Source organism: Cupressus sempervirens, chromosome 7 (genome assembly GCF_028749045.1).
Source record: "Cupressus sempervirens isolate cs-2001-9-10 chromosome 7, ASM2874904v1, whole genome shotgun sequence".
Lineage (NCBI taxonomy): Eukaryota > Viridiplantae > Streptophyta > Pinopsida > Cupressales > Cupressaceae > Cupressus > Cupressus sempervirens.
The window spans coordinates 122,864,639-122,885,988 of NC_143124.1; the positions used below are offsets into that span (position 1 = coordinate 122,864,639).

The 21,350-nt window shown below is 36.5% G+C and overlaps 2 protein-coding genes across 2 annotated transcripts in view; one reads left to right on the forward strand and one right to left on the reverse strand.

Moving 5' to 3' along the window:
* The window catches only part of LOC149545810 (DUF538 family protein (Protein of unknown function, DUF538)), a 124,527-nt gene that overhangs the window by 61,711 nt on the left and 41,466 nt on the right, over window positions 1–21,350 (forward strand). The window lies entirely within an intron of this gene.
* Window positions 14,532–21,350, reverse strand: part of LOC149545811 (uncharacterized) — a 22,433-nt gene continuing 15,614 nt past the window's right edge. Inside the window, exon 4 of the mRNA XM_089793839.1 lies at window positions 14,532–14,592. Within this exon, the coding sequence (XP_089649965.1) occupies window positions 14,532–14,592 (61 nt within the window). The remainder of the gene's footprint in view (window positions 14,593–21,350) is intronic.

The following is a 21,350-nucleotide window of genomic DNA, read 5'->3' on the forward strand; positions in this document are numbered from 1 at the left end:
ATGTGAGCATCCATTAGCTATCTTGGGAAGATACTTTGCTATCTTTAGTCCGATAGATGGTTGCTCCTCATTGGTTGGTGTTGCCACCTCCTCCCTCTTCCTAGCCTATATAAGCATGCTACCTGGCTTGTATTTCTATTTCTTGTTTTTGCATCCTCTTAATGCTATTTTGCTTCCAGCATTTGCATTACTCTTTTGGAGACTAACTCTATGATGCTATTTTCATTTTGTATCATTTGCATTCATAGTTTAGATATTTACTCTTTGCACTAGTTTTTTGGGTTATTAATCTTATCAGATTCTAACATAATGGTCCTCCCAAACAATGCAATTTACTGGAATTTATATTTCAGTTGTCAAAGGGGCTCCAATTAACCCCATACTTTGCATATGGATGCCAAAAATTAGTCACCAATAACTGATCGCAGGCTACAAACTTGCAAGAAATTCCCTTTGGGATGTCAAATAACGGATATCCAATATGTGCAAACCTTCTAGTATTATCGCAGGACTCCCATAGGCTGCCGTAGGTCATAAGGAGCAATTATGCACATCCAAATATGGGTAACAGCTCATCTTGATTCAGCCACAAGCTTGGAATGTATGGGAACTTCACAAGAGATGTCAGTTCCCAATTCTGGAGGGAATTAAATGCCAAATACAGTGATGTCCAGCTTCCCCAATGCAGAACTCAGACTCCAGGCCTCCGCAAGAAACAACACTAGCTTAAAGTCAGTGTTTCCAAATTTCATGCCCTTGGAATTTTACTGAATTCGTCCACACAGCCTTTCCAACACAATTAGATACACCATTATGCAAAACATTAGCTTTCCTAGGTTAAACTCACCAACGAAACTTAGTCTTCAATTATCCTCTTCCACAATGCAGATAATATTCAGCAAACCAATCTCCGAGCCCAGTAGAAGTAGCTGGAGATTCTCGGAACCCATTATACCACAGCAGCAAATTGCAGCCAACCTTCAAGTTAAGCTTCATAATGAATTACCAATCTCCCCGACATAGACAATCACAAATAGGAGACTAACCAATGAAATCACTATATATCAGCAGTGACTCCTAACAATCGTCAGAAACCCTTATACTTCAGCAAGGGCATGCAATTCATTAGGAAAAAAGACACAAAAACAAATATATAATCAAACTTGCTTTTCCCAATGAAATGAGCTCTCATTTATAAGCTTTCGTTGGCAGAAGTTTCCTGTTCGACACAAATTTTAAAAGCGAGATAGTTGATATTCTTGCTCTACTACTCAGACTAAAAGGAAAAGAGGAGATCTTGAGTTCATCGAGCACCATTTCTTCCTAGTGCAAGCTATATGTGTTGAGGATGTGCAGATTGATTGGGCACAGATTATCTACAATGAGCTCGCCTCGTGGATGAATTCAGCTAGAGGATTTAAACATTTTTACATGTCCTCCTATCTAATTTATGCCTTGGCTACTAATCACTTGTGGCCTGGCCTTCCTAGCATCCAAAACTATGATGAGCGCACAAAGGTATATGAGTTCTACCCACATCTGCAGCTACAAAGAAGTTTCAAGAAGTATGTGGCCATAAACGATGCCTTCACAATGAGGCTATGCCTAGAATTGCAAGGATGCTCTGAAAGGACATTCTCACTAGAAGCAATCTCGACTATTAGCCAATTTGGATGCTCATTCATCCAGCTTCCGAGCTTCTCTTACTTGCGGATAGGTGCTTACAATGGTTTTCCCAAGAGACTTCCAAGGTACCCAAAAGACAAGGTGGTTCTAGTCAAATTATGTCAACAGATTCTTGAAGTGAACACCTCGTGTTCAAATGTAAAGAAAATAGCCAGGATTACCTTCCCCATAGTGGTTGGACCTATTCTTGTGCTTCCAATCCAATGCTCAAAATTTGGTGAAGCGTTTTGATAACAAGATCAAATTGCTGGACTATGAGGTACTCAGGCCTCAATATGATCCAGTCAACTTTGTAAGGGATCACTTGAAATTGGGATATGCCTACAGGCATGTTCCAGATATTGAGGACTTTTAGGCCGGGTGTCTCAACAAATACCAGACTCAGGAGAAATTTTGGTCATTAATATCAATTGATGAGATTAAATTATATAACGATTCTGTTGATGTTTCTGACCTTGCAGATGATGGAGCCTACATGCACCCCACATCCTATGAGAAGATCAAAGGCACCCCAATTTTGTCTACTCCACCTGCAGGTCCTGTTATAGACACCATGGAGGTCCTCATGCATGGAATAATCAAAAGAACGGATAAGTGCATTGAGTATTTGTTGATGCGAGTTTTGTACCACTTACATAACATATTAGGATTTGAATATTCGACACGAGATATCAAACATGCAACTCCTCTCTTGAAAAGTTAATGCTCATGAGACATGAGTATAACTCCAATGTTCCTTATACCGTTGGATACTCGCTTAGTTTTATCGATTTGATTCGCTGATAATCACGTAGGCGGCCTTACGTAAATTGTTGAGAATGACTTGGACTTTGATGGGATGAAGGTGATGGTGGCTCGGTTTGTGAAATGTGCGGAAGTAGAAAATGTTGATGGTGGCGATGGTGATGGAAGGTGAGTGGATGCGTTCTGATACTTGATCTACTCTAACTTTCCCCTCTCTAAACTCCAACTACTCAGCTACTCACTATTTTACTCCTACTGCTATGAATGGAAGGTTAGCAAATGGACGGGGATCGAACCTAATGAGAGTTGACCAGTGGCCTCACTTTCACAGGTGCAATGATTCGAAGGAATAATGAACTAGTTTACCACACAAAGCTTCCCAACCGGCCGCTAGGATGCTAGTGGCCTAGTATTGATCCCTATCAAACATTTACCAATGCTACCATACAACTATCTATCTACTTTAACTTCACTTAAACAACTTCAAATGCAATTTGCTTCAACAACTTGAAAGAAAATCTAACTAAGTGGAAGCAGAAAACATGCAGTAACACCCAATGTTCTTAATCAACATGCAAATCGCAACAATGAAAAAGAGAGCAATTTTGGTATTATCTTCGCAACAATTTCTCCGACCCTTTACAAATGAGAGCAAATGGCCTTTTATAGGGGCCAAAAATACAACCGACGGTGGAGATCAAAACAAGATCAACGATCCAGATTGGATCCTCAAAACCCTAATTAGGGTTGCCACCCCATCGGCCATTGAGAAGCTGCCACCTCATCAATGGACCAATGAAAAAAGTGCAAAAAATGGCAACCAATGAGAAGGCACCAAAATGGTGGCCAATCAAAAATAGACATGTATCCTATTCTTAGAAGAAAGAGAAATTTGCCACTAGGGCTTACATCAAATGATCTTCTAATATAAATTTTCCCTTTTCTTTCATTTTCTTAGCTAAGGCAATGAACTTAGCTAGCCTTTCGTTAACTTCTTCCATAGGAGGACAAGGTGTGTGTTTCGCCCTGAGTTCCACTGACTTCGCCACGCCACTTGTTGCTTGTAGCATCCTTTCGTGATCCTTCTCATATTCTTTCTCAAATACAATAAAAGCATTGAGAGAGGAAAGGGTGCCTAAATGCTTCTTCTTGATAGCAACCTTCCCCAACTCATCCAACCTCGATCCAAAATTTGTTTCATTGACATCCTCTTCTCTGATATCCTTAAAATCAAGTGCCACTCCAATGTCACTCATCATGGTTGAAATAGAAGTGTCGACGCTTAGACTGTGCCGTGCAATCTCATTATGTATTTCCTCAAGTGTTCTAAATCTGGTAGTCAATGCAACAAACCAAGATTTAACTATACTCAATCCTCTCTCATCAACCAATTTGGCCGTTTGCAAATATGCCTCTGGTAGCCCAATGAACGCTTGTAGCTTAGGAATAGCCAAATCTCTAATGGGAAGCAAACCTTTCCACTCCTCTTCGAATAACCTGAAATTGTCTCTAATGGCCACTAATGATTGGAATGTCGAGATGAAGGAAGGCAAGAAATTTCGCCCATCTTGGATTGTATCATGGATCCAATCCTTGACTTCATGTAGCTGAGTTGATATCTCTCTTGAATTGCTCCCGCTGTCTTGAGGAAGGGCTGCTTGGTGCAGCTGTTCGATAGGCCGGCTATCTCTCCAATATTTGTTCTTCGCCTCCAACTTTACTATCCTTTCGTTTGCCTTCCTTAACCTTTCTCTGATTGATGCTATACCTTCCTGGACCTCCTCACACTCCATATCATCTATATTCCTTCCCAAGTTATGTTCTACTATCTCGTATTCTTGGGCCACAATCTCATTCACTGCCTTGTTGACTGTTGGATTAGCAATTTGAACCTTTCGGTGATTATCATTGTCGTTCTTGATTACCCTTGCCACTGTTCTTGCTATTTGTTTTTGGTTCTCGCTATCACCCTTTTCTATTAACCCTTGTATGTCCTCAGTTGTATGGGCCGTTATCACCTCGCCTCTTGGCATAAGCATTTGTCTTAACCATAGTGGTGTAGTGCATTTCCCCAAATTTGGATTTGGTTCGACTAACAAAGCATCACCAACGGCCTCGGGTTCCTGACTTATTGCCTCGATGTTGATTGGTCCATCTTCTTCTCTGCTAGTTTCTTCCATATCATTTCCTTGTTGGTTCTCCAATAGAGGGGAGTATTCAGTGCTTTCACTATAGCCACTTGATTCCGAATCAAAGCTCACCTCCAACGCGGCCCCTTTATCATTCGAATTGACCTCTTGGCCTCTAGCCTCAATTATACTCTCTCTTGATGGCGCTGCATGCTATATCTAGGGACGCAACGTCCCCCTTAGTCTCTGTTTTGATGTATTTTCTTCATTATCTCCTATTTTGTAAATTAGTGAGTCATCAGGAGACAACTTTTCTTTTTTGGGGGGATGTTGTTGTCCGGCAAATTGGGTAGTTAGATGCTTATGGGTATGGGCACGGCGGTGTCACTTGATTGGCACCGTGTTGGATGTTATAAATATGGCATACACTTATGTAATTGACATCATGTTGGTATTGAATGTTATTACTTTATATGGAAGCATTTGATGAATGAATAATACTTTACTTTGTTAAGTTATATGTTTATTTCCTGTTCACCTACGGGCTGAACAGGTACTGTTGTGAAGATTTGAAAAAGGGGAGTGTTTAATAGCATTTCATGCTGAAAGAAAGCTGAGTTTTAATCTTAATGATTATAGTGCCACAAGATGTGTAGAATTCAACCAAATGTTGAGACTGCTCTTTATGTTTCAGAGCTGTATAATGGTTGTTTTAGGAGGGTCGTGGGTGTATGGAAAATTTGTAAAGGGATGAGAAGAAGCTCTCATAATAGCAATAGGAATGTAGAGACTTCAAGAGAGTTTTTAAATGGAAAAATCTTCTAGTTTCTTTTCAACTTCAAGGATTGAAGGCGTCATTTCCAGAATACGCAAAGGCAGCAGTAACTGCAGTAATTAAATAGGAAAGGAAATGTTAAATGTGCAGAAAATGACAAGGAAAGAAACAATAAGTACATACATGCGCTTCTACATGTCAAGTATGGCTGCTACAAATGGCAAAGGTAAAGGCTTTCCCAACCATGAACATGTTCAGAATATCAGAAAAACCAAGAGAGCCAACATTTAACATCAAAGCTGCTGCAATATAAACAAAAGTTTTCTTGCAATATATTATCCCATATAAAAAGTAATTCAGAGGTATGCCTGTTGCAGCCCGTTAGGGAAGAGAAGTATTTTTTAATAATGCTGAAACTATCATAATGATGGTATGCATAAGATAGAGGACAGAGAATGAACTTGTGACCGGCTGAAATTGAAACCGTCATGGCTTTACCGGCAAAGGTACATATTTATCAGTAAAACCCTCTGGTTTACCTTCAGCTAGAAACTTTAAGCAATAATTTCCACAATACCCAAAAGCAACAGTAATTATTCAAGCAAATAGGAAGGGAAATGTAATCTCTTTCAGATATATGCAGAAATAATAGAGCGAAGATCAAAACTATTCATCGTTCAACATGAGAAGTGTACTAAGGTAGTGATTGTAGTTATTGTTTTCCAAGATTCGAGCTCACAAAACACAAAAGGAAACTCAGCCAAAAAATGTGCCCCAAAAACTCCAGATTCAAGCCACAGAATGGTTTCAAAAGCCTCAGTAATCCACGTTTTTCTTCATGGCAGTGACTGAGAGCGAGCTCCAACAAAGTATTATACGAGAAAAGGCCAAAATGATGCAAGAAATCAAGCTTGAGCTATGAAGGTGTTGTTTTCCAGTCTCCAGCACATAAACATAAAAATCCTCACTAGTAAAAAGGTTTGAATTTTCAGAGGGATAACAACAAGACCCTCTTCTTTCCTTCCATGCAGCAGCTAGAGCAAAATGCATAGGTTTCAAAAGCTTTAGCACAATAGAGAAGAACAAAAACACCCCAATAAGTCCAGATTCGGGTCACAGAATGTCATCACATAAGCTCCAGCAACCCCTCATTTTTTCTCATGGCGGTAGCAGAGCCTTCTCCAAAAAATGAAAATGAAAAATGAAATGGCTTATGATCAATTTTAGGTAGTCTTTTACCCTAGAAGCTTCGTGGAAGCTTGAGTTTTTTATTTGTAGGAAATATTTCTTTATTTCGCAAGTTTCTTTTTTTCCATCTTGTGGCTGCTTGTTTTATACACCAAGTGTGGTTTATAGTCAAGTTTGTTATATAATGATGCCAAGTATCCTTAAAGTATTTTTGGTAAGATGAATATCTTATTATTATAGTATTTATATTATTAGTTTAATATTTATCGAGTTAATGATACTTATTAAGTGATAAATTAAAATCACTTAATAAATATTTATTAATGTATTGGTTTCTAATTGATAAATATTAAAAATAACATATACAAATACTATAATGAATAATTTCTTTTTCTTTATTCACTCTTTAATATTTATTGTATGCTTGATAATTTATTATTTTAATATATATCAATTGGATTAATAATGTTAAGTGATTTAACTTATCACTTAATAAACATTATTAATACAAGTAATATATATTAGAAATAATGAATTATGAATTATATAATAAATATTTTTAAATTGATATAAGTGTCGGTGGTGATTAAATAATGAGATATTTATTTTACCTCCAAAAGTCAGATAAGGATACTTTGCAAAGTTATAACAAAGTTCATGTGATGGGATGAAAAGTCAGATAGAGTTATTGCGTTTCAGAGACTTTTCTTAGCCATTTTGGGGATATGACTGCATTTAAGATGGGTATTTATTATGATATTTTGGGCCCATGCCTTTTGAGCCATTTGTACACCTTTTTGAAGTCTTTTTAGGGGCTCAAGAAGTGCTTTATTGATTGAACTCGCCCAAGGATTTGGTGTTTGCATTTATACTACAGTTGGATTTAAAAACGCATAAGTATGAGCTTGAGGCTCATTTGTAAGGGTTTCAGCTTTTTTGTAGAGGCAGTTTTGGAGTGATCTCCCTTGACTCTATGATTTATTTGCAGATTACTTTGTAACCGTTTTTGTGAGGTTGTATTGTGCTACTTTTGGAGCTTGAATTAATAACAGTTTGGAAGCCCATCGTGTGTTCACTTTGCTGTGTACTAGTCATTGATCTAATGTTATTTTTGTGGTTTGTTTCGAATCCTTGAGTTAATGTCTCAGTTTAGCATCTGCAAGTGAGTTTTGGAATATCCATATAGGTTTTAAGTTGTGAAATTGTACTTTATTTCAGGTAGCTAATTGTGAATATCGTAATTAGCATTTTGTTTGAAGCCTATCCTTCTTATAAAGTGATTATATACGAGTTCTTGATAAAAAAATTGTGCCATTATAAAGTTGTATAAGAGAGCCTTCATCATGGTAGTTTCAGTAAACTTCTCATTTGAATGTTTTGGTGCATCACCTTAAGTTTCAGTCAAATTTACCATTTTAGTACTTCGTTTCATACAAGCATTCCTTCTTACCATTTTCCAGCCAAGTTTTTTTTACGTTTCTACATCAATCTTAGGTGAAGTATCATATAGGAAACTATCTAGAATCCTGAGACTTACTCCATTTTTTGTGTAACTCACAGACCCAGGAGTATTTCCATGTTTCTTAGAGTGACTGAGTTATTGGACCTAGTCAGGGTACAACTTTTAGAGATAATAACAACAAAATAATGCTTGCTAACCAAGGGTAAACAATTTGGATGTTGGCTTAACCAAAATATATCATTTACCAATCAATCCATTCTTAACAAAACTACAATTTGGATGTTGGCTTAACCAAAATATATCATTTACCAATTAGTCCATTCTTAACAAAACTGTCCTGGTCTTATCAAAATTGTCAACTTGATATTCAATAGTGAATATATCCTGCATGCAATCTCTTCAAGCTCTGCGATGATCAGATTAGACATAATCATATGTCTACTTTCATGCTTTGCAATCACATCCTCTACACTTTTGATTCCACTTAATCCAATCTGATCTAACCGACTGTCCTAACCTCTACTTCTAGTAAATTAACAACTCACAAGTATCAAATCCTCTGGTAAATTGTCTGATCTCCAAATTGACCACAATAAATGAAAAGTAGTTGGCATCAATGATAAATTGACAACTCACAAGTATCAAATCCTTCGGTAAATTATGTGATCTTCAAATTGACCAAGATAAATGAAAAGTAGTTGGCATCAATGACAACATTTCTTACATAATTGATCACTCTTGCTAACAATCGCCCCCTTTGACATTGGTGACAACACTTGGTGAAAAATGGCCAAGTGTCCATCCAAAATATGCCAAGTCTGAAAATGATCCCCCCCTAAGATGATGAATCATTTTTGCTCACTCTCTCCCTCTTTGACATCATTTTTCGCTCACTCTCTCCCTAAGAAAATGATCCTATAACATGTATGTGAACATTTATACAAGTCTGATAACAAATATTTATAACATCTTGAAAACATTCGAAGAATTGCTCCTTAATGAGTTGATGTTCACAATCCAAGTCTGAATCTGTCCACACAATGCATAAGCTGTCTCTTCAACATGTATCAGATCCGGTGGCTGCGGTGAACTACTCAAATCTGTTGCTTCCTCGAAACTCCCCTGAAGAATATCTAAGTTACAAATGATTAGATTTCTTAGTTAGAAAATCTCCCAAACACTCTCCTCTTCTCTACCTCCAGAATCTCAATCTCATCATTCAAATTCACAAGCTCTCCCATACAGTTAGAAGCAAATATTTTTGATAAATCAAAATCCTTTGCTTTGCTTGCACTTCCTTACTTTCCTTAATCAACTTATCTAGCTCTGGTACTTTATCAAATGGATATATTTAAGATTTCAAAATGTGATTATCTTCATCAATAAACTTTTTAATCTGATCAATACTTGCATTTAGGGATGATTTATCTCGAGCAATCAATGAATAAGGATGTCTGAATCTTTCAGCTCTGAACGCCTGCACATCATCTTCTGCACACTTCTCCAAATTTGCAAACTGATTATCAAATCTGCTCATTATTTCTTCCAACTGATTAGGTGGAGAAATAGTAGTATTGATATGCATATTTGGCATAATTTTCGAAAATATCTCAACGGCCCATGTAATCAACTTTTCCTCTCTTTTAATCATGTCGTGAGAATCAGTGATAAAGTTTTGTTACTAACACATATGGGTGTAGCTATGTGTTTATTATGTTGAGAGACTCCATGACATGAATTATAGAAATCATGTCTCCTTTGTTAAGAGAGTGTTAATGTTTTAATAGTCGCAGGAGATATCATCTGGCCGGGATATGGTTGTGCAACTAAAGTTAATCTCAAATGCAATGTCCCCATTTTTTGGCGAGATTTTACAAATGATTGAGTTAGTTCATTATAGCGACCCTCGTGAGCTGATATGGTGATAGGGAGTCTTAGTTGCGGATTTACTATTTTTAGTAAGTTTATTTTTGGCAGTGCAGTGGGTGCAATGGATGTGGTTATTAATTGCGTAAGCTTTTATGAATTAATTATTAAAGTCGCATTATTATAATCATGTCATTAAGAAATATTACTACGAGTTGTGTTGGAAAGTTTCAAGAGCTGAGTTCTTTTGGGAAACTCTGCAGTTTTTGGAGTTGAGTTCTTTTGAGAAACTTTTGGCAATAAGGATTGTAAATATGAGCCCATTTTATTGGAGAAAACATCTGATTGAATATTATTTGCTTTTGTGACCTTGTGACTTTTTTGAGTTATTGAATTTTGTGCCCTTGCTGAAGTATAAGGGTTTGAAATTGATCATTCTTCCATAGCTAACATATTGTGGATTTTTGAGAATTTGTTTGTCTTCCTACGATCTTAGTGTTGCTGGAAGGCATTAGTTATTATTATCTTGATATCTGGGTGAGGGTTTTTTTGGAATTCTGGAAATTCTTCTGATTTGTATTCACAATTGTTGCTGAGGTATAACAATTGGAGATTGCTTCTCTTCAATGGCGACTGAAATTGAAAAGGTGACTGGTGTAAGATTCTGATTTAATATTGTCAGCCATATGAGAGGGACAATTGCATATCACAGTTGTGAGTACCAGTGATTTTCAAAATGGTGATTAGAGTGTTATTGGAGGGTATCGTTCACTAATCTCTGGGCAGCATTTATTGCCATTGGGGACACCCGAGATTGAATATGCAGACCTGCGTTGATCACAAAGCTTGTGAATCACTTTGGAGACCATGCCAAGGGAATTGAAGGTCACATGAAGCAATCTGAGTGCGTATACCACTCAACAACATTCTCTTGTCTGTTTTGTGCTTCGATTAAGACTGTAGTGGCTGCGTTTGGATTTCAGAGAGCTTGTGTGCTGATTTGGGGGAACTTACATCTCTGTTTGAGGCACACATAGCAGTGTACGAAGGCTGTGAATTGTTTAGGCGCCATTGATGTATTCAATCTACTAAACGTGGATAATGGAGGAGATTCTTATGTGCCACTAGGAGCTCGAGTAATTAAAACATTGCTTCATTGGGTCTGCACATTATGTAAGTTCTTTATGTTGGTTGTATTTAATCATGTAATAGCAGATAGTACTGATATTCATGCAAAAATTCAGAATTGAACAATTAAGAGGTTGTTAGTTCTTGAGAATAATTTCATAGTATTGCTTTCCTCTTTCAATTGCCATTATTATCTTCAATCTCAAAAAAGTGAATAAACCCAAAATACCAAAATTTTTAAACAGAACAAATAAGAAACATCTAGCTTCATCAGCATTTCAGCTCAAACAATTAAGGGTCTTCATATTGGTATGAGAGCATGCCCAACGAGTGTTTGGTAGAATATCAAAACATTGATTATCAGAGGAAATTGGTGTTAATCTAAGCTATAACTAGGCGGGGCTATTCTAGTGGAATCAAAGCGATTTCCTACCAGCTTGTAGGAATTAGGCTCAGAATTACTAATTAGAGGTTTGTGTAGGAGTTTTTAGCATTTGTTTTTAGTATCATGGGAGATGATAGGAGGGCGAGCTTAAGATATAGTTTGGGTTTGTTGGTAGTACGGGTGGTTCAAGAGTAGAGATTGACAAAGAGGCTATGCAGACATTTAGGAACCTAGCTGCTGGACAACCACAGATGATAGGTGTACTACAACAATTGTCTAACACTCTGCAACTGATAGCACTTCCTCAAGGATGAAGTAGGGAGAGAGCTCGAGATGTTTCTGTCGGTTCTCATAGATCTTGAGTCGAGGATAGAACTCAAGATGGTGATAGGTGCAAAGATGCAGATTGGGTTTGAGTTGAGGATTGATGTGGGTTAGATGATATAGTTGACATACATACTAACACTCATGATAGGCCGTAGAGGCCCACTTTTTTGAAACCCAAGGTGGATGCGATTAGTGTTGAGTTTGAGGCCGCTCCTTTTGCTAATGACGTGGTAGCACACTTTGTGGAGTGGGATGCTTTACCATAGGTGATTAAAGAGCATTTGAATTTTGATAGGTTCTTGACTAACAAGCGAGAGAATTTCAAGGTGAGGCCAATACCTGAGAAACAAAGGCCTCGAAAGATAGAGTTACAACAAGTTGCTAGAAAGATGACGTTAGAGCACTTCGATGGTAGAGTGAGAGTTACAACTCGAGCTTGGATCCATAAGCTCGACACATATTTGGTTCTGTGTCCTATGTCAAAGTTGGACGCTATTAGATTTGGAGAGCTACATTTGGATGGAGCTGCCCATGATTGGTGATACCATGGATTAATTTCTTTGTGGCATGATCAGATCACTTTCTGTCAAGAGTTCGTGGATTGCCTAATTGAGAGATTTGATAGGAAGGATCCAGAGGTGGACTTTTGTGAGTTAGCTCAGCTGAAGCAGATTGGTGGATTGGAGAGTTATATTAGTGAGTTTTAGAGGCTTTTAGTTATTGTTTATGATATTTTGGAGTGCAGATGAGTGATGTTATTTACGGAGGGATTTATTGAGCCACTCCGTGGATGGGTGAATTTATTGGACCCATTTTCTTATAGGTAGCAATGAGGAAGGCGCTGTTAGCATGATCGTTGATGGTATTCCTATGGGGGACTATCTAGCATTACAGGAGACATGATTTAGAGATTGTGTGTTGCATTCATGACAGAGTTTGTCATTGATGTCAACACATTGATTATTTTGTGAAGACTGGTAGAGTAGTAGACAGTTTGGTTTTGCGAGGATCGAGGAATGAAGTTGAGCTTATGTGGATTTGGGATAATGTTTTAGAGAGTGTCCTGATGCTATGGTTAAGTGCGTGTGCGAAAATATGAAGAACGTACAGAGTTATTTGAGATTTATTGAAGATAGCGTTTAGACAGAGTTATTGGTTAAGTAATTGTTGATGTTTTGGTTGTATCTCCTAGTAGAGATAGAATTTGGTCATGTCGACTTGGAAAGGGGTAGAAGACATGATGAAGATGCTGTGGTAAAACACACGTCCAGATGAGCATTGAGTAAAGAGTTATGAAGACAAAGAGCTAATAGTTGGTTGTAATTGTGAAAAGATGTAATATTGTAATGTAACGTGTAAATGTAATATCTTAAGATGGTCCTATATTGTTATTGTAAATTGAGAAAGCCCCAAACCCGACTCAATAACTTATTCTAGGACTTAGTATAAAGGAAAGATTATTTCCTTGTGGTAGAGTGTGCTATTGTGGTTTTTGTGTAATGCGACTATGCGAACTTGTATGTGAGATCCAGTGAGCCTAATAGCGAATATCTTTTGATTAGAGAAGTGTATGGTGCTGTTGAGGCACACCGAGCTTACAAAGAGAGTGTATTTGGCAAAAATGTTGCAGTGGATAGTTGTATACTGATATTACTTTCAGGAGGCTAATACTAAGGCTATTTGGATAGCGAATTCAATGGTCTTTCTCTGAAGCTACTTGGATAGTGGGTTCTTCTACCTTCCACAACTCCTAATAGGGTTGGAATCTCCTGACAAGGTCAAAGCTTTCAAACAAGGACTGATATGTACTAATTGTTTTTCATTGACTCCTAACATGGTCCATCCTCTTACAAGGAACTTATATATTAGTACATCATTTTGTGGGTACCATCCCCACTAGGGTTTTTCCTTTGATCAAGGGTTTCCCTAGTCAACAAATCTGGTGTTATTGTCTATGGTTATTTTATTGTGGTTGTTGCAGCTATTGTTTATGTGCTTTGGAATTAGTAAGGATATTGAGAGTTATTTTAATTGCATAATTGATTCACCCCCCAACCCCTCAATCCTGTTGGTGGACTTTACTTTCTAACAAAATGGTATGAGAGCATTAGGTCATTGAGGGAAAAGCTTAATAGCTTAAGGAGCTATGGCGAATCATTTCATAAAAGAAAGTGCAAAGTTTGATGGAGTCAACTATGGAAGTTGGAAAAAAAAGATGAAGACACATCTACTATGCATGGGTCTAGAATATTGTTTGATTACTATAAAAGAGAAGGAAGTGATTGATGGAGACGAGCTTGAAGGATGTGAAGAAGTCGAGAAAAATGCATTCATGCACAATATGCTTGCTAGAGAAGCACTCTTAGAAGCTCTTCCTGAAACTAAGTTTGTTCAGATAAAATCTTTGACACTTGCTTATGAAATTTGGGCTTCTTTACAAACGACATATGAGGGTGACGATCATGCTAGAAAGGTTAGATTACAGAATTGGATATGTCTATTTCAAGAGGTTAGAATGATGGAAGATGAATCTGTAAGAATTTATGTTGGTAGAAAATTAGAGATTGTAACAAGAACTAAGACTTGTGGAGGAGAGAAATCAGAGGATGAAGTTACATGGAAGATCTTGAAAGCTTTGACACCTGCATATACACAAACAACACAGAGGCTTGAACATGTTATACCCTACACACTTGATTTTAAAAGAGAGACTCTTCTTGAGAAATTGGAATTAGTTGAGATGTGGTTGAGACAAAGTGGAGAACTTCCTAGAGTGGAGACTGCTTTCAGCGCATTCAGTGTTCGACCTATGTTGACAAGAAGTGCTAGTACAAATTGAGATTATGCTAGTAGCAACTGAACAAGAATATACGAAGACAAGAAGCTTGAAGATGGTCTTGGCCTGCTTATCAAAAGAGAACCTAAAGGTACAAAAATCTTTAAATGTTGGACATGTGATGAGTATGGTTATTATTCTTCTAAATGTCGTAAGAGAGTAACAAAGTATAGGAAGAAGCCTTATAAATCAAGGAGCCCTAAGGATTGTCTATTTGCTAATGATGAGGAACTAGATGCTTCTATGGAAATAATTTTGAGTGAAAGTGATGATGAGGATGTTGAAATAGGATTTGTTGCTATTAAGGAAGAAAGCTCTGGAAAAAAACGAGTTAGAGAAGAAAAAGCATTAGTATCACAAGTTGAAAAGAAGAAATTTGATTGGATTATAGATAGTGGTTTTTCACATGACATGACTGGAGATATGAATAAGTTTATTGAATTCAATAGCTATGATGGTGGAATAGTTAGAGTTGGAAACAATGCGGCCTGTCATATTAAAGGAAAAGGATCTATTGCACTTGATGGAAAGACTAATACGAATGATGTTTACTTTGTCGATGGTTTAAAATCTAATCTTTTGAGTGTTGGACAACTATTGCACAAGGGATATTAGTTCCAGTTCATGGAAAAGGCATGCAAATCAAGGATAAAGATGGTAAGCTGATTGGTACTCGTACAAGGACAAGAGGTAATGTATTTTAGTTGAATCCTATGGAGATGACATGCTTAATTGCTAAGGTGGATAATAGTTGGTTGTGGCATAAGAGATTTTGTCATATAATCTTTGATAATATTGTGAAAGTAAGCACTACATTTGTTGTTAGAGATTTGCCTAAACTTGTGAAGTCTACTAACATGATATGCAAGGAATGTGTGATGGCCAAGTAGAAGAAAAGTTCATTTCCAAGCAAGAATTTTACTACATCTGTGAAATTGGAGATATGAGTGGTCCTACAAAGACAAGAGCCTTTTATGGTGCAAGGTATTTCGTGATTCTTTTTGATGATTTTACTAGAATAACGTGGGTAGTATTTCTTAGAGAAAAACCTGAAGCATTTGAGAAGTTTAAGATATTCAACAATAGAGTTGAAAATGAATCTAGATTAAAGGTCAAGTGTTTGAGATTTGACAGAGGAGGAGAGTTTATTTCAAATGAATTTAACAGTTTTTGTGAAGATAATGATATTAAGAGACAACCTTCAACCCCTAGAACACTTGAGTGAAATGGTATAGTAGAAAGGAGAAACAAATCTGTAACTAAAGTAGCATGAGCTATGATGTTTGAGAATAATGCAGCGAAGATGTTTTGGAGAGAAGCAGTAAATACAATAGTGCACACTATGAACATAGTGTAAATCAGACAAGGTACTGGTAAGACCCCCAATGAACTTTGTTTTGCACATGCACCATTACTTAAGTATTCAGAATCTTTGGAAATAAGTGTTACATTAAAAGAGATGATGACATTGGAAAGTTTGATTCAAGGAGTGATGGAGGTATGTTCCTTGGTTATTCATTAAAACAAAAAGCTTATAGATGTTTCAATCAAAGAACTAAAACTATTGTTAAGAGCGCTAATGTTAAGAGTGGATGAGAAGTTTAGAATTCATCAAAGAATACTTGATTATAATTCTGATGAAGAGACTAATCCAAGGACTTACATCGAAAATGTTGAAGCGTTTAATGAGACTGACACTAATTTGTAGGAAGAAGTACAAGCAAAAGGACAGAGAGAGGAACTTAGGATTGAACCTTGAGCAGAAATAAGAGTTGAGCTAGCGACACCTAACAAGAATTTGATAAATAGTCATCCCGCTGATTAGATTATTGGAATTAAAGACAAAAGAGTTATGACAATGAATAATCTACAAGAAGAACTATGTTTGATTTCTCAAATTTGAACCTAAGAGTACTGATGAAGCTAGTAAAGATGACTTTTGGATTAAAGCTATGAAAGAAGAACTCGAATAGATTGAAAAGAACAATAAATGAGAATTGGTTCCTAGACCTAAGGATAATAATGTTATTGGACCAAAGTGTGTATTCAGAAATAAGATGAATAAACAAGGTGAGGTTTTGAGAAATAAAGCAAGATTGGTATGTAAAGCTTATTCACATTAAGAAGGTATTGATTATGAGGAAACATTTGCATCTGTTGCTAGATTAGAAACAGTTAAAATGTTTTTGGCATATGCAACTAACAAGAAATTCAAAGTGTATCAAATAGATGTCAAATCAACATTTATGAATGGTGAACTAGAAGAAGAGGTATACAAAGAGCAGTCTGTTGGTTTTCCTTTGATTGATCAAGGTGATATGGTTTGTAAGTTGAAGAAAACATTGGATGGATTGAAACAAGCACCTAGAGCATGGTATGCGAGATTTTATAAGTATTTGTCAAAATTGGGATTTGCTAAAAGTAATGCTTATAGTAATTTGTATTTGAAGGAGATTGACAATGGCTTCCTAATTGTTGAAGTATTTGTGGATGACATAATTTTTGGAGGTGATGATGAAACAAGTAAAGCATTTGCAGTAGAAATGAAAAAGAAATTTGAGATGAGTACGATCGATGAGATGAAATATTTCTTGGGATTGCAGATTGTGTAGAATGATGATGATATTTTCATATCAGAAGCAAGTATTTGAAAGATTTGTTAAAAAGATCTGGTTTGGAAAGTTGTAAACCTATTGGAACACCTATAGTTATTGGTCAGAAATTGTCTAGCAAAGACGAAACCCCTGCTGTTGAGCAGAAAAAGTACATATCTATGATTGGTGGATTGCAATATCTAACACACACTAGACCTGATACAGATAATGCAGTTGGTATTGTGCCAAGATTTCAAGCTGATCCTAAAGAGTCATATTATGCAGCAATGAAAAAGATTTTTAGATATTTGAAGCGTACACTTGATTTTGGATTATGGTATGACAAATCAAATGACTTTAACTTATGTGCATACACTAATGTAGATTGAGGAGACAGTGTGGATGACATAAAAAGTACAAGTGGTGGATCATTCTGTAATGCCCCCATTTTTAGTAGGTTCTTGTAGTTGGCTTGGTTAGTTCATCATCGCGACCCTCTTGAGTTGACAGTGGGATTTGAGGGTCTCAGTTGTGGGGTTATAGGCTTTTTAGTAGCCTATGGTGTGTTTTGGCTCCCTTTGAGGGACTTACTATGTATAATAAGTTAAACTGTTGGTTCCGATGAGCTTAGTTGAGTTAGAGGAGATGGGTGATGCTCTCAGTTATTATTTTGGGCTTCCAATTTGGGCTCCAAGAATCTTGGAGGGAGCGTCTGTTTATAGTAAGCCACCTCGTCAGATCCATTCATTCTCTTTCATCATCAAGATCACTTTTGTCAGATTTCGATTATGATGCCTCTTTAGTTGTTTTCGCAAGATTGGTGAATTATTATTATTAATCTAAATACACTGAGGTTGCTATTTTTGTTGGTGAATTAGCTTGTTGGAACTAGGATGAGAAGTTTTAAATTGTGTGAACAAGAAACAATGGCCTTGCGTGTCAAAATATTAAGTTATGGTGGAAAAGGTCATTTTTGGAGTTAAAAGCAATTAATAAATTATATTAATGGCACTTTATTATATTTTAATATTGCGTAGAGGAAGCTTCTTAAGTGGAGCTCTTTTAGAAAACTGGTGTCATTTGGAGATTATAAATGAGGACATTTGATGAAAAAAGCATTTGATTATTTGTTCATCTCTTTGCTTGTTGTCTTTGTGACAATTTTGAGTTTGTGGTTTTGTGCCCTTGCTGAAGTATAAGTGTTTGAATTTGATTAATCTTCCACAGCTGAAGTATTGTGGATTTCTGAGAATTTGTTTTGTCTTCCTACTGTGCTTATTGTTGTTGGAAGGCATTATTTATTTCTATCTTGATTGTTTGGCCGAGTGTTTTGGTAAAGTTTCAAGGATCACTCTGAGTATTTTTGCAATTTGTTGTTGAGGTATAGCAAATTGCAAAGTTTCCTACGGTTCTTATTGTATCTATGGAGAAAGCTGATGCTGGGGGTTTATGTTAGTAAGAATGGTGAATAAATTCTGATTTGCATCCAACGTCTAGGAGTTTTGCTGGTGGCTTTCTATAGAAATTGATTGGAAGGAATCAACCTGCACATTACATACCAAAGCTTGCGTTTGGATATTCAGTGGCTTCTGCAACTCATACATGGTCTAGACGTCAACAACTGGAGGCTGGGTGAGTGCGTTTTAGGGTCTGCGACTCTCATTTAGGGAGCTGTGGTTTATTATAGGCTTGCGATTTACTCTCTTGCCTTGTGTCTGAGTGTTGGGGGTCTGTAGTGCACTATCGGGTCTTGTTTGTTGCACCATAGAGATCAGCGTGGACTATATGAGGGTGGCAAACACAAACAAGAGCATTGCAATTGGAGTTTAAGGTGCTCACAATCTGAATATTTCATCCTGGAGTTGAACAACATGCAAAATAATTTTGGAACAGGTTCTTGTATGCAATCTGAATTTGGAATTAGTTTATCATAGAATTGTATTTTCTCTATATCAACTAAGTTGGCAGAATTGAAATTTATTAGATTTCCAATATCATTGTTAAGTTTCAAAATTCCAAAGAGAAATTGATATACAAGTAGAACATTCATTTGCCTTTTATCAAAGAAACATTAAATTCTTTTGCATTACACCGCTTGGGAAGTTTGTTTGCCAAATTTTTGATTAAACGCCAAATTTTTTATTAGTAAAGAAAGATTTGAAGCTATAACCAGGCGGGGTTTCTACACATTCTTCTTGGGAGGAACAATGGTTTCTTAGCTAAGCAAGAAATAAGATTGTGTTTCAAAAAGCGTGACAAAAGCAGAGTATGTAGCAGCAACAAACAATTGTAATCAGATCATTTGGATGAAACAAATGTTGAAGGACATTGAAATTGAGTTTACATAGCTTGTTATCATACATTGTAATAACACAAGTATAGTGACCATGTAAAAGAATCTTTTTTTTACATTCAAAGAAAAAACATATATCTATTAATGTTGATATTTGATAGCATCGGTTAGATTATACTGAAATCTATTTGCCCATATATGTAAATGTATGTTTTACATATATTCACATGTATTTACTTTTATAATATAATTTAGCAATATGCTTGAATACCGACCAGCGTAATCATATGAGACTAATATGAACTTGGTGCATATATATATTCTTATTGGGCTTCATATAATAATGATCGATTAAGGCATATTGCTAATTATATGAGTAATCACTTGCTAGTTAGTATTCACTAACTATTGAAATCCTTTTGGATCAGATTAGCTAGTGTATACTAACAAATGCATAAATGACTTTCCATTTGAACAATAATGACTGATCATGATTGGGCTATTGGATACAATATATCAATACACACACACACACACACACACACACATGCACACACACACACAGACATATAGCACCATTGAAAGGAGTATAGACATCGTAATTGATAAATGTTCTATACCTTTCTACAGTCAGAAGACGATCATATTTGCAGAACTATATTTATCCTATAGAGAACTATCCTCAATTAACATGGTATTAGAGTAGTACGAGCTTGGATTGCAAGTTAGTAATTCTGTCGAATGTAATACCAACTCGGATATAATACCTGGGCTTTGATTTTTTGCAATGATCTAGGCCAATCTAAATGATCGAAGAGTTTTTTTATTAGATTGTTGATTGTCACGATACATGCATACACTATTCACTTGGGCAAAGAATTACACTATGCAATATGTTACTGATACAACATGAACATTAAGCATTGATATTTGACACGCTTCCTCAAATAAACGTGTGCTGGCAAAACATTGGATTCCTCAGTTGTGCGACTAAGGGTGTGTTCAGGGCTGAATTTTGTTTTCCTTCAAGTGGACATATCAAGAGAAGCAATAGAGCATCTATATATGGTAGGCCTACGCATAGAATTTGAGAGCAAGACAAAACATGTATGTCTAAATAACGTCTTCTCTTTCCCAACCATCGATCATAGCCAGTACCTTGATTACTTCTTCAGAATCATCAACATCGAGAACAAGGTCGAGCTCAAGGAAGAATTCAAGCACGTGCAAGAAGTCGATGATAGAGAAGAGGTACATGTATTTGATGGAGGAGATCTTAAAGGAAAATCTCAACCTATGCACATACAAGATACTCTTCCTTGTTAAGCCCCAATGAGACATCTGTGATTTGATGCGACAATTCAATTACTTATCTCACTATTCTACATGAACAAATGAAGCTTGCTAATACTGTTGCGAAGGGAGAAATCCTTAATTACAGTTCAACAAACAAGTTGCATATTCAAACAACATAACCTTTTGAAGCTTGGAGTAGAGAATAGAACAACTCGTGGTAAAATATGCAAATCATTGGCTTGCGAGGCATTTATTGTTCTGATAACATACACAGGCAATCCAACAACCCCTTCATATATGAATAGATTGGGTGGTCTCTCTATGAATGATGTAATTCATGTTAAAGTGCGGGACTTAATTTGTTAATGCCTTATGGGCGTGGTGGACCGGGGACTATGGATGCCTTTCATAGAGATGGGTAGTAGAAAGCTATCATGTTGGAAAAGTTGCATGTATACTTTAGTAATACAAGATGGACAATCATAGATCCATTGCCAAATTGTCTCTTGGTCACTTTGAATCTGCGGAAACAACTCATCTCCTTCGGTATCTCATTCAAAACTATTTTCTATACATGGGAAGTCCTTGTGAATGCTTTTTTAATTGACTATTTTAATAGTTCTATTGAGAATGAAGTTGAT